The following is a 14,555-nucleotide window of genomic DNA, read 5'->3' as shown; positions in this document are numbered from 1 at the left end:
TGTGGAACTGCATCCAAGATGGCAGCTTGGGTTTTTATTTAATTTTGCATCCCATTGTCTAGGGATAAATATCAAATATCATTCCAGCCTAGTGAAATCAGGCCGATAAAGCTAATAATTAGGATGTTGTAGAGAATATAACAGGATCCTTTATTAAACTCGGGGAAGAGCCCCACTGAATGGTAATATCTTCAGATTAATTTGGGAATTAACCAGGTTTAGAGCTGTTGGCTCTTGAACCTCTGCCTAGGGAAGCTGTTCGTGAGCAGTCCCTTGAGTTTGCAGCAGGTCGCGCGGCTGCCTGAAAAGGCTTTCATTTCTCAGGAATGGTTCAGGCCAGCCCAAACAAGCCATTTTCAAAATTGGTTTGGGCCTCAAGGGTCTTGTAACACTCATTGTAAACGCTGTACCACGATGCTTTGGTGCTCTTGTTTTCGCACAGTGGGGGTCTGCTTGCCCCTTCACATCAGGAAGGATGCTGAAAGTGCCCCTTGGAGGGCGGAGCTGGAAGGTAAACACCCAAGTTCCTGGCCTGCTCTCGGATGCCCTGACAGGAAAAAGTCTTTTCTCCTTACAGAGAGGTCCGGGGTTCCGGAGTGTACAGTAAATGGTAGCTGAAAAATTATTGCAGCTTCATGTCCTGGTACACACATGTGTGTGTACACACACATGGGTTATGCATGTGTGCACATGTGGATCTCCATGTGTGCACCCAGGCAAGCACATAGATGTCTATGTGTGCACGTGTGTGGGCACGTGCTTACATAGAGTAAAGCATATGGTGATCAGGTACAGGTATCTTCTAGATTTCAAGAGGGCTGTCCTTCCTCCCCTTCTAATCAAGGGCATGCCGGTTAGCAGAGGCACTTAGCGACGTGAGCACTTGGCTGGAGAGCCGCATCTAAACCCCACGTCTGCTAGTGCTTGTTGTGTGTCCTTGGGCCAATTATTGAGCTCTAAGCCTCATTTTTGCTATCTAGACAATGAGGATAAAAATAGTGCTTATTTCATTTGTGACTTTTTTACTATTAGTGAAAAAATATATACAAAGATGACATATAAGCATGACATATAAGAACTGATAGCTGCCATTATCATCATCATCATCATCATCATCATCATCATCATCACTTCCTAGCCCATGTTTACCGGGAGAGTCAGGTAGAAGCAGCAGGCTCTTTTCCAGCTCGGAGTGTTATAAGTTTGCACATCTTCCTCGTGCATGGCTGCTTCTCACATCACCCAGTGTTTGTCCAGGGTTGTTGTTTTTTTTTTGTGGGCTGTCTAAACCCATCGTGAAATTCAGAGGCACTAGATGCTTTATAGTCATAATCCTCTTCCATCTTCCAAAATTTCTGCGACTCAGGTCACCCTCTGCAGAACTAGACTGTTCTGGGATCCCACATAACCATGCCTTGGAGTTCCCCCTGCATGAAAGGGGAATTGCCCACGCGAGCTGCCACAGAGAAGCCCTGGACATGTTTGCTGAACTGCCCTGGGCTGGGTTCAGTGCCAGCATGGCTCTGCATCTCTCTAGGGGCCTCACTTTAAAACCTTTCTTTTTTTCTTAATTTCTATTGAATTTATTGGGGGTGACAATGGTTAATGAAATTACATGGGACTCAGGTGCATGTAAAGCTCTACAGTACAGCTTTTCTACATCACATGATGTGTTCACCACCCCAAGTCAAGTCTCCCTCCCTCGCCATCTAACCCCCCCTACCCTCCTCCACCTCACCCTGCCCCCTTTCTCTCCTGCAATCACATACTGTTGTATATGTGGGGACTCACCCAGCCCCCCAAACCCCATTTGTATCTCTCCAGGACCTCACCCTAAAACCTTTAATGACCTATGCACTGTGAGCTCTGAAGCCAGCTTGAATTGGAACCACAGGGAAGAAATGTCCTTTCTATGAACAGAACCCTAAGTTTTCTGTTCTTCTGTTTCTGAAAACAGAAGAAGTACTAATCTTTTGAGTAGTAGTCATAAGGTGACTGGTTAAGCAAATAGCCTCGGAGGTCAGAGTGCTTGGATTGAGTATTGGTTCCGTTCCTTAGTAGTTCCATTTTAATTGTTTCAACTTCAGCTTTCTCCTCTGTAAAGTGGGGATAATATTGTACCTGCCTCATGGACCTGTATTGTCTGACTGAACGAGATGAGACACGTAAAGACATAGTTCTCGACCTAGCGTGTGTCCTCAGCACAGTTTAGCTGTCAGGACTGGTGTCACTGTGGCCATGTTGGTGGGGAGACCAATGCGGTCGAGAAGGCATGGGGGCACACTTGGCAAGATATTGAGGTTTTTCTTTGTGCATCCTGAGCCTCCTGAACATCTGCCGCTCAGAGGCACCCAGAGAATCTTCCCTTACTCAGGGACGTAGCGGTGGGGGAGGGGGAAACGACCTCTGGGTGAGTGTGTGGAAAATAACTTGTCATCCAAGGGTGGCCCTTTCTCTTTCCCAATGAGCTCATCTCAGGGAGAGGAGCCAAGAGAAGGGGAAATGCCCCGGCTGCCATGGCTTCTAGAGGCCCCAGGGCCCACCCAGCCTTACGTCTGTGCCAAGGAAGAGAAGGCTGGGGCTCAGGGGCAAGGATGAGTGGCCACCTGCAGCAGGGCAGGCTGGGGTGGGGCCACATCCTGCTCCACCCTTCCAAACCCCGGGGCAGGGCTTCCCACTCGAGGAAGCAGCCCCATCAGCTTATCCGTGGGTGGGGTTTCCCAGAGCCCAGTGTTTAAAGGCAAATCATTGTTCTGCAGTTCCGCTAAGTTTTAATGACCACCTCGCTGAGAACTCCTCCAAGAACAAAGTGACTTTTTTTTTTTTTTTTTTTTTTGGATACCCACAGAGAATCAAAAGCAATTAAAAGTAAGAGAAATATCTGGGAAAGTCTCAATTCCGAGACACCTGGGCAGAGACTTGGACGAGGAAGAGAGCTAGGATGTAGTGAGAACGCAACCTTAATCCCGTTTTGTTCATTGTGATCAAGCAAAATGATTTCACAGTGGGGCTGTCTTTTGTCTATAAAATGGGTTTGATATAAGTTGGGCCCCAGGAATAACCCTGCTCTTGGAAATCGGGCAATCTCGTCTTTTTTTTGGTCCTAGCGTGCCAGCTGCTCTCTGTGAGACCTTGGCACATTCTTTCCATCTCGGGTCCTCGGTGGTCTCACATGAAAAGCTGGGCTCCAGACTTTGTGCAGTTTTCTGGCTGTGTCTCGGCCAGGGGGCTGGTGAGGACTGAGGTAGAGGTGTGGTGAGAGAGGGAATAGCCAGAATGGATGGGAAGGTTGGACGCATCTGAGAAGGCTTTGCCAAAATCCCCGCAATCCGAAGGAACACTCCTAGCTGTTGAAGAATCTAGGATTTCCCCCCCAACCAATCTGTTGGTGGCTCAGCTCTTTTTATGGCAGTCCATTTCAGCTGCCCAGCCAGCGTGACCTTGGGAGGTGGGGAGGGACCTGACCAGGAAGAGCCATGTAGAGGCGGAGGGGCACCCATCAGGTGACGCTGTAGAGGAGCCTTCTCCCCTAATGTGAAAGCAGTTTAGGCAGTCACAAGGCCCCTTCCAACTCCAGGCAGTTCAGGTAGAGAAATAGGTCATGCAGCCCTGCTCTGAGCCAGGGGTGAGTGTGGAGTGAGGTGGGCCTGGGGGTTGGGCCCGTGAATGGAGAGCCTTTGTCCTCAGGGTCTTACCACCCAGACATTTTGTATCTGGTGACCACACCTCCATGTCATTCCTATTTCTGGGTTTGCTGGCAAGTGTCCAGGGCCACCAGACCCCGCCTGGCTCTGGAGGACAGGACAAATCACAGTCTGCTTATTTCTTCAGCATCTAGTGTAAATCAATGCCCTCCACACCCTTTCCTTTAGTGTTTCTCTTGTCTCTTTTGAGCACTGTCTGCTCTTACCCAGACCCTACTCTGAGCTCCTGTCCCTCCAACCTGGCTGCCCAAACTCACATGTCTCGTTTAGCAGACACCTGGGTGATACTGACTGGGTGTCAGGCCCGGTCCTGCCCACAGGAGCTGACAAGTTAGTTGACAAGGGCCCTCTAAGGCAACACTGATGAGCAAACAACAGCTGACAGACACACTTACGGGTTCTCCTTGCTCAGGCCCTAATGAGCGCCCCGATCAGTGGGGCTAATGGTTGGGGCTGTGTGCTCACAGCGGAGGGAGACGGTGGAGAGGCCTTAGCCTCCACTGTCCTCAACTCTGCTGTTGACCTAAGATTTAATCTCCAAGAAATCAGCACTGGGAGGTAAGGCTTAGTCCTGGCATCACCTGTGTACTTAACTTATGAATTCATGTGTATATTTCTAACTAAACTAATGGCAGAAAGAGAAAAGAAAACAGAAATTTTAAAAGTATAAGCGATTCTGCCTACCATCGCAATCTATGGGTATGTCCTCTTGGGACAGACTCTACTGGTTGCTTCTGTGACGACTGTCAACATCTTGCCTTCTTCTGGCTGAGATCCTGTTTAGTGCTTTTGTTCATTCTCCAGGTGGTGGCATGTATATACATATACATATATATTTACATATACATATATATATATATATAATTATAAAATCCTTGCATAATTATTTTTATTTTGGTTAAACTAGTATATAAGATTATATATGAATATATCAGGTGTATGACATTGTAATCAATATTTGTATACACTGCATAGCGTTCACCACTGTAAGTCCACTTTTCATCCATCACAATTAGTCCCCTTCACTCATTTCTCTCTCCCCAATCTCCTTCCCCTCCGGGAGCCACCAATCTGTTCTCTGTATGCATGAGTTTGTTCTCTTTGTTCATTTGTTGTGTTTTGTTTTAGATTCCACATATACACGAAATCATGTGGCATTTGTTTTTCTCTATCTGACTTATTTCACTTAGCATGATACCCTCAAGGTCCATCCATATTGTCACGAATGGCAAGATTTTTTTCTTTTTTTTATGGCTGAGTAGTTATAGCACATCTTCTTTATCCATGTGTCCATCAGTGGGCACTTAGGTTGTTTCCATATCTCGGCTATTGTAGGTTAAATGGCAATAAATCTGTGTTTTTAAAAATAATATTTGTCATTACTTCAAACTTTTTCATGAATACAGACCATTCCACCTCCATTCACGCACATCGTTACATTACTATATTCTGTTTAGGTATTTCAAAACATCAGCCCCTACCTCTTTGTTGAGGTTGGAGAGAGCAAAATCTTATATCTTGACAAATAAGCACTTTTGAAGATCGTCTGACAGCTTAAGAAAAGAAAAGGAACACTAAGCTTTATCAAGACTGGGAGAAAAAGCACTTATAGATTTTAAAAGTGAGTGTGAAAGCCCAGTTATTTCTAGTAGGTGTGTGGAATGTAGGACAATGAATAATGCAGAATGCTTTCTATTGGTTGTTGAATTGGATTCAGATGTGCATGTTTCTCTGCTCTGGGACTCACCCTAAGCCCTAAATAAGACCTCAATATAAGGCCTGGATTCGGGAGGAGTTCATCCAACCTCTTCTTCACTCTGGGCTAAGAACAGAACTGTCTGTACAGCACGGGATTTAGACAATGGACTCCATATTTGGAGTCAAAACAAAGGAGGTGCTGACTGCCCACAATCTAAAAGGAAGCTTTCCCTGTGGTAACTGCCAGGCAGGTAAGGTGCTGGGGATGATCATCGGTGTCTTTTACAAATCACATGGGATTGGGAGCTGCAGAACGACAAGTGTGTCTGTCCGTGCCAGCTGGGTGTACTTGGCTCCAATGCCACTGCTCTGCTATTTTCCAGGAGTCGAGTGGGAGAGCGTGCTGCTGAAGGGAGATGAGGCCGCCTCCAATGCTGCAGGAACACCCAGCGCAGACATGACCGTCAAGGTAAGGCGTCCTTCCTCTACTTTGATTCTCAAAGTGCGCCTCTAGAGGAAACAGCATGTGACAGACTTCTGGGGGTAGAATGAGCAGTGCCCATCAACCCAGTCTCCCTCACTCTATTCACTGAAAGCCTCAGCAAGTCACCAAGACAGGAGGAGATTTCCTGGAAATTGAGATCTGGATTAGGAAACTGCTTGAAAGCTAGAACCCAAGATGTGATTTCCAGTGAGGCTGTTGGAGGGGCTCCAGTGAATACCCACATGTAGGTTGTCTGCAAGTGGTAATCCCATGAGCACAAGTGAAGCCAATCTGAAAATTCAGAGCGGAGAAACTGGGCCCCACTGTGCATTGTGAAGAAAGGTCAGAGAGGCATAAAGTAGCTTTGATTTTGACTCAAGATTTCCACTGATGTCAGCGGGAAGGCCGCACATGGCCCACTCCCGCTGGGACACGAACAGTTTACAAAATGAGTCATCTGGAAATCAACCTAATTATCACTGTTCAAATTAAATGCGTTAATTTATAATCATTGCCTAGATTAAGGAATTCATGTCACTTCTGAATTTTTCTTTGCAAAACAAAAAAGTAATGTTCTTTTTTTCTATGGAGATATAACCAGAGACAGTTCACTGCTGGAGTTACTGATAGGGGTTGTCCAAAAAAATATACAGGATGATTTTATTCAGGCCTTCCCTTGTAAAGTGAAGGCTGAACTTATGTTTTCTATGTTAACAATGTTAAAGAAAGTGAACAAAAATACCACAGTGAAATGAAATGAAAGATGGGTAGTATAGCCTGATTGGTCAAAAAAGTCAACTAATCTAAATAAGTATCTGGTACTGAAAATCCATTTGCTTGTCACTGTGTTTAGCAGAATTTGCAAGACAAGAATATAAATTGCAATGATGTGTTGGTGTTTCCTTGGTTTTTATTGCATACCTGGGAATTGCATTTTTATAAGAAGAGGATTTTCAGTTCATAAGAACTGAACCCACTGTGAAGAATGAACACCATATATATATACTTTAACAAGTTGGGCAAAATAGAAATGTATTTAAATACCCTAATAAATTTGCACATATATTATTAAATTCCCTCATGAATACCAGTCTCTTCTCACTAGAGAGTTTGTGAAACCTCTAGGTGGATATTCCTTGGGGAAGTGCTTGTCTAGATCCCTGTCTTTAAGACTTCCCAATTAATCAGCCATCCTCATTTTTTCCCTTGAGTTTCATGCTGTTCCCCACCCCACACTGCTTCATGTATCCATCCTATCCGTCTATCCATCTTAAAATACTATTTTCTTTCTGTGTCTATAAGTGCCTGATGTTCATTAATTAACAACAGGCTCCTCATTATATATATTTATGTATCTACAGCTATTCCTGTTTCTATGAGCTACTTCATATAGCCTTGCAATATTGGCTATTCCTGATCTACCCCTTTGGCCTTGGAAAAACAAAACATTCTGTTATAATGTTAATTACAATAACACCCGATTCACTGACACTTCTGAAAGGGAATATCAGCAGAAATCACTAAAGTGGTTTGGTTTCCTCCATTATTACTCTTCTTATGATAGACACATCTACCCTAGTGCTTAAAAATGTTCCTTCTGAAAAAGGTGCAAAATTTTTTGCAGTGTCATAATTGTCTGCATGTTTTTTTTCTACTATATGTAACCTTTTAATACCAAGTCTTATTTTCAATGACAAAGTCATGCTTCTAAAAATACACATGACTCAGATAAGTGAATTTGTTCATAAACAAACTACTGTCATTCTGAAGAACCTTGAACTAAGAGCATTTATATTAAAAACACCCTCTAAATGTACTAATGTAATGTAGGTAGGAGCATCAAATGAACCAGATCAATAATTTTAAATTAATCAGTGTAGTAAGTGGAATTATGAACCCGTTCTTCCCCCCCAAAAAATATTGGCCAAGCCCTAAACCCTGGTACCTGTGAATATGGCCTTGTTTTGAAAAGGGTTTTTGCAGATGTGATTAAGTTAAGACTCTCAAGGTGAGATCATCCTGGATTAACTAGGTAGGACCTAAGTCCAATGACACATGTCCTCATAAGAGACAGAAGAAGAAACACACGTGGAGAATGCCATGTGAAGAGACAGAGGCAGAGATTGGAGTTATATGCAGGCACAAGCCAATGAACCCATGGAGCCATCAGAAGTTGGAAGAGGCAGGAAGGATCCTCCCTTAGAGCCTTCAGAGGAAGCCAACACCTTGATTTTCAATTTCTGGCTTCCAGAATTGCGAGAGAATAAATTTCTGTTGTTTTAAGCCACCAAGGTTGTGTGGTAACAGGAAATTAATATACTCAGATCTACCAAGAATTTCTCTTACTCTTCTTCTTCTTTTTTTTTTTTTTTTTTTTTTTTTTTTTTTTACAAAGACAGAGAGTGAGTCAGAGAGAGGGATAGACAGGGACAGACAGACAAGAACGGAGAGAGATGAGAAGCATCAATCATTAGATTTTCATTGCATGTTGCAACACCTTAGTTGTTCATTGATTGCTTTCTCATACGTGCCTTGACCGCGGGCCTTCAGCAGACCAAGTAACCCCTTGCTGGAGCCAGCGACCTTGGGTTCAAGCTGGTGGGCTTTTGCTCAAACCAAATGAGCCCTCGCTCAAGCTGGCGACCTCGGGGTCTCGAACCTGGGTCCTCTGCATCCTAGTCCGACACTCTATCCACTGCGCCACCGCCTGGTCAGGCTCTCTTACTGTTCTTAATATCCTGTCTCCCCTATTAGAATGGAATTTCTATAAGTGCGTGCATCCCCAGCAGCTAGCTGAGTGGAGCGTCTGTCATGTGTGCCAATATGTGTTGAATGAATGAATGAAGAGCAATCTATTTCTAGATTGCGGTTAAGCTGGATTGCTGGCCTTCCTCAAACCTACCCCTGTAATCCCACCTCAGCCTCTCTCTCTTGTGGCTTCCTACTTACCCCTCATGTGCCACCTGCCTCAGTCTTTTGTTTTTCACTTGTTAGGTCCTCTAAATTACAGTTCATTGTTCATTTGTGTTTTGTTTTTTTTTTTAAACAAGAAAGGGGGCGGGACAGACAGACAGGAAGAGAGAGAGAGATGAGAAGTATCAACTTATAGTTGCAGCTCCTTAGTTGTTCATTGATTGCTTTCTCATATGTGCCTTGACCAGGGGGCTCCAGCTGAACCAGTGACCCCTTGCTCAGTCCAGTGACCTTGGGCTTTGAGCCAGCGACCATGGGGTCATGTCTATGATCCCACACTCAAGCTGTAGACCCTGCGCTCAAGCTGGTGAGCCAATTCTCAAGCCAGATGAGACCAAGCTCAAGCTGGTGACCTTGGGGTTTCAGTGTCCCAGACCAATACTCTATTTACTGCACTACCACTTGATCAGGCCAGTTCATTTTTAAAAACCATTCCTTTCTTTAAAAACACAACTCAATTGAGGTATATAAATTATATACAATAACATTCACATGTTTAAGTGTACCATTCAAAAAATGTTAATTTACCAACCCTCACCATAATCTAGTTTTATAACAATTTTATCACTCCAGTAAGAGCCCTCATGCCCTATTACAGTTAATCTTCATTCTCACCCCCAATCCCAAGCAAACACTAACCAATTTTCTGTCTATAGATTTGTCTGTTCTGGACATCTCATTTGAATGGACTTATACAACGTGTGGTCTTTTGTGTCTGGCATTTTGCACTTAGCCTAGTGCTGTTGAGGTTCACCTGTGTAATAGCCCTATCAGTGTTTCATTCCTTTTAGTGATGAATAGTATTTCATTTCATGGATATACCAGTGTTTTTTCTTTCCTTTTCTTTTTTTTTTAGTGAGAGAGAAAGAGGAAGAGACAGACAGATGCAGGAAAGGAGAGAGATAAGAAACATCAACTCATAGTTGTGTCACTTTAGTTCGTCATTGATTGATTCTCATACATGCCTTGACTGGGGGGCTCCAGCCAAGCCATTGACCCCTTGCTCAAGCCAGCAATCTTGGCTTAAGCCAAGTGACCTTGAGCTTCAAGTCAGTGACCTTTGGGCTCAAGCCAGCCACCATGGGATCTCAGATATGATTGATCCCATGCTCAAGCTGGCAACCCTGTGCTCAAGCCAGTGACCTTGGGGTTTTGAATCTGGGTTCTCAGCATCCCAGGGTGATGCTCTATATACTGCACTACCACCAGTCAAGCTGGGTATAACAGTGTTTTGTTTTGTTTCTTGGTCCATTCACAAGTTGATGGACTTCTGGGTTGTTTCCACTTTGGGACTATTATGAATAATGTTGGTATAAATATTCATGTGCAAATTTTTATGTAATTATATGTTTTTTTTTGTCATGGCACGTGCCTAAGAATAAAATTGTTGGGTTATATGGTAAACCTGTGTTTAACTTTTTGAAGAACTGTCAGACTATCTAGTGTGGCTGCACCATTTTACACTCCCACCACCAACAGTTGAGAGTTCTGACTTTTCCATACTCTGGTCAACACATGTATTGTCTGTGTTTTGTTGTAACCATCTTACTGGGTGTGATGTGGCATTTCATTGTGGTTTTGATTTGCATTTCCCTGAAGGTTAATGACACTGGGTATTTTGTCATGTGCTTATTGATCATGTGTGTTAATTTTTTAATGTCTTGATTTTTCTTTATTTGCTGAAGGGTGGGTTCCATCGTTCGTTGTTGTTAAATTCTCCACCACACACAGCACTCTCCCATTGCGGTGCCCGGTCAATGTGTTCTGACCGAGGGGTCTTCCTGACTGCAGAGAAGGGGAGACACCCACTTTCCTTCTTTAGGATCGCTGCTGCCCCCACCCTGCCTTGGGCAAGGAGGGGGATCTCATCAATCTCATCAATCTGACCAATCTCACCAATCTCTTTCCTTTCCATTTCTTTTCCTTTCTTTTTCTTTTTTCTGTCTGGTTATTTCCCCTTCACATCTCAGTTATTTTTTTTTTTTAACTTACTCATTTTTATTAGCCATTATACACTAATTCCCCATTCGCTGCTCCCTCCAGATCTGGGCAACAACTGAAGTGGTACATTTTATATATAATAATCTCTAGCTGTCTTCTCAAAGGGGTTTTAAATACATCCTGTTAATCGTAAAAAGCCAGTAAGATGGCTAAGCTTCAGCCAAGCATTTTATTATCCTCTGGGCAAGGCAGGCTTTACATACAAATAGTGTTCCTAAGTAAAGTTACTGGTCTGCTGCTACACGCTAATGGCATCTGCTGATCACAGAGCTTCCTTTCTTCTGGGGATTGAACTAACTGCCCAGTGCCAACTTCCCAAAAGTGTCTCGGCTTTATTCAGCCGGGTGCCTTGCTGGGGCCACAAATCACACCTGTTTGGCTCTGCATTGCTTTCTTAAATTTTGTTTATTTGGTGACTGTTCAAAACGGCATTCATCCACAGGAAAACTACATCAATATATGTTAAAGAAATAGCTCCTGGGTAGAAAGTATGTGATTTGGCTGCCATTTTAATCAAACACACCCACTCCATCCCAGAGGCCGTCTTTCCCTGGCCCTTTTCTATAAAGACACTAAAAACTAAGCATTTGCAAAAAAGTTGCACAGAAAATTGTAGTGTACTATGTTGCTCTGAATAGTCACTGGAATTTTTCTCAGAAAGAAGCCTTGTACTCACTTACATTGTTAAAACATAAACTGAGACATATGTAAATTTTAAAAAGTTTATTCGATAAAAATCAGTTGGAATGGGGCCATGCCAAACTGGAAATGGTTAGGAGTGCTCAGTAAACAGGAGTTCAGGAAGAGACCTTTTTTTTCCCCTCGGGAGCATTACAACTTTTTATTTCTCCCAATTTTTTCACACTCTGAGTTAGACCATTTATTTTTTTCCCCACCTACCAGGCAAGGGTCTTTAATACATAGGGATACAGCAATACCTGTGTAGGTCATGGAGGCCGTAGAGACTTGTCTTCGGCGGAGGTCAGTTTTCCAAAGTCAGCAGATTAGCTGGAAATGAAGTGTGGTCAAGTGACCCTCAGAGATCCTTCCAGGCTTTATGCCCTTGTCCACTCAGCCAGTTTGGACACTCATAGGCCAGTTTTTGTATTTCAGCAGTAGCCCCCTCTCCTCTCCTACCTAACCCTTCAATTTTGCACCTGTCCTGACTCATCTTGCTTTTGCTTTTCTTAATATCTTTTCCCTTACAAGGCGGTTGTTGGTGCGGAGAGACTTTTATAGAGAAACGGCAGAAGCAAAGAAAGGCTGTAGCTCTGATTAATTGGTTGTAGCTTAAAGCCTAGTTGGCTGGGATTGGTTGCTCTTAGTGTTTCAATTTTGTAACCTGGAGGCACTGATAGGCTTAGATTTGGGTCTGTGTCTATAGGCCGTCATAGCATTAGAGCCATCTGTTGTCCAGTGGCCTCCTTGTTCAATTAATATAAGAAGATACACACTGTTTCTCACTTGAGTACAGGCAAGAAACAAGATGGGTACCATTGAGGCAAACTAGAGATTCTGGCCATAAAACCATTTGAAAGGGGCAGGGTTCCTAATCACATGGACAAGTGCATTTAAAAAAAAAAAAGACTCTGGGTGGTAGAGCATCGGCCTGGAGTGTGGGAGTCCCAGGTTCTATTCCTGGCCAGGGCACACAGGAGAAGCACCCATCTGCTTCTCCACCCCTCCCCCTCTCCTTCCTCTCTGTCTCTCTCTTCCCCTCCTACAGCCAAGGCTCCAATGGAGCAAAGATGGCCTGGGCACTGGGGATGGCTCTGTGGCCTCTGCCTCAGGCGCTAGAGTGGCTCTGGATACAACAGAGCAACACCCCAGATGGGCGGAGCATCGCCCCCTGGTGGATCCTGGTTGGGCGCATGCGGGAGTCTGTCTGACTGCCTCCCCGTTTCCAACTTCAGAAAAATACAAAAAAAAAAAAAAAAAAAAAAAAGACTCTGGGTCTGTGTATGTAAAACTCACTACTGGGAGAGGGATGTCCTTCTGAAAGGGGAGATGTTCTCCATCACAAAAGGGGAGAAGCATTTAGACTCTTCTAGGGGTGAACAGAGGCCACAGGTTACAGCTTTCTTTGGAGGTTGCTTTGACAAAACCATTCTGCTGAGGGACTTTTGTTGCCAGCAGGGCTGAACCAGTTGTCCTTTGTATTTGATGATGAGCTCTGTTTTGGGCAGGAACTCTGGACAAAAAGACTCATGTGGGACCAGAAGTCCTTTCTACATTGAGTCCATACGTAAGGTAGCTCTTGATTTGCTTCCTTGCCAAAGGAAATACTTTATTGTAGATATTTAAAAATCCTTGAAACTATTTAGAATACTGGATCTCAGAGAGCGTTAGCAGTGGGGGTGGGAGTTAGGAAGCATGCCAGGACTATTTGGCTAAATGTTCACAGGTCCCTCCTCTTTGAGAATCATTGTCTTGATTTTTTTTTTAAATAGGCATTTTGTGTTATGAAAAAGTAACAGCTGTGAATGGCCCTGTTGTAAATTGTCATATGCTGCATCAGTATTGGTTATTACTATGCTTACGCGTTACACGCTACATATCAAAATTAAAGTCAAATAAATGAAGTCATGACCATCGACAGCTCTCAATTATCTATGTATAGATAAGGACTATTCCTGCTGAATGAAAGGTGGTCAAGTACCTTCTTTACCATTTTATTTCTTTGCCGTGTTCCCTTGCCAACAATCATAGCTCATACTGACTGAGCATTTGCTATGAGCTGAGTCCTGCGGTAGGCCCCCGCATATACTCCTCCATTCAACCCTGAGGAGGAGGAACTGTTAGGAATCCCACCTTACAGGTGTGCTGAAAAGTGCTTGAGTAATGCATCGAAGATCTCAATGTGAGCCTTTGAACCCAGGTAGAGAAAGACATTTTTTAATCTCTCTATTTGAGTATTAATGAATGCACACTAATTTTACTATTAACTAACACAGAAGAGTACCAGGTGTGGCGGCTTTGCCAGAGGAAATATTAGACATCCAGTTAAATTTTAATTTAGATAAGATATACTAATTTTCTAGTTTTAGCATATCCCAAATATTGCATAGGACATACTAAGAACTTGCTCATTGGCTACCTGAAACGTAAATTTAAAGTTGCTCATTGCTAGGGTGGTAACGCCTTCCCTGGGTCCAGTTGTGTCCCTCAGAGGGAAGATATGAGTCAGGGACACCCTTGCCATTTGTGGGTCTTATGACTAGCCAATATTCATGCCAATTTTAGGGTGAAGCATTAGAAAGTACTAATTACTTTTCCATGTGAGTTTTAGTGATGGCTTGTTATGTTCAATGAGGCTAATGTGTCATGTTATCATAGTATGACTGATGCATGCCATGGTTTACTTTTAGTATTAGCACAACATATAAAAATCTTCAATGACCACAAGAAATATTCCCAAGATAATAATAACACCAATTTGAAAGATATTTTGAAGTTCCCCAGGAACCCCAAAAGGTGAAGCAACTAGACAGTAATTCTCTTAAGCGTGGCATGGGATCCCTCAGGGATTTTATCTGTTTGTGCAGATGTCCCTAAAGAGAGGTCACATTTCCGGATTCATCAGGTGTACAAACACAACATTCTGTTTTTATGATGACACGGGTGCCACCTTGAGATGCAGTGATAATGTCTAATGCCGCCCAGATGGCTTTTCTCATTAAAGGCCTATCAGTGTC

The 14,555-nt window shown here is 43.5% G+C and overlaps 1 protein-coding gene across 4 annotated transcripts in view; it reads left to right on the top strand.

Moving 5' to 3' along the window:
- Positions 1-14,555, top strand: part of PALM2AKAP2 (PALM2 and AKAP2 fusion) — a 447,965-nt gene that overhangs the window by 303,656 nt on the left and 129,754 nt on the right. For all 4 annotated transcript variants that reach the window (XM_066367466.1, XM_066367468.1, XM_066367467.1 and 1 more), the window contains one exon: positions 5,786-5,871. In XM_066367466.1, coding sequence (XP_066223563.1) covers positions 5,786-5,871 — 86 coding nt within the window. The remainder of the gene's footprint in view (positions 1-5,785; positions 5,872-14,555) is intronic.

This window comes from Saccopteryx leptura, chromosome 2 (assembly GCF_036850995.1).
Source record: "Saccopteryx leptura isolate mSacLep1 chromosome 2, mSacLep1_pri_phased_curated, whole genome shotgun sequence".
Lineage (NCBI taxonomy): Eukaryota > Metazoa > Chordata > Mammalia > Chiroptera > Emballonuridae > Saccopteryx > Saccopteryx leptura.
The sequence above is the reverse complement of the archived record's forward strand: the minus strand, read 5'-3'. Positions and strand labels throughout refer to the sequence as shown.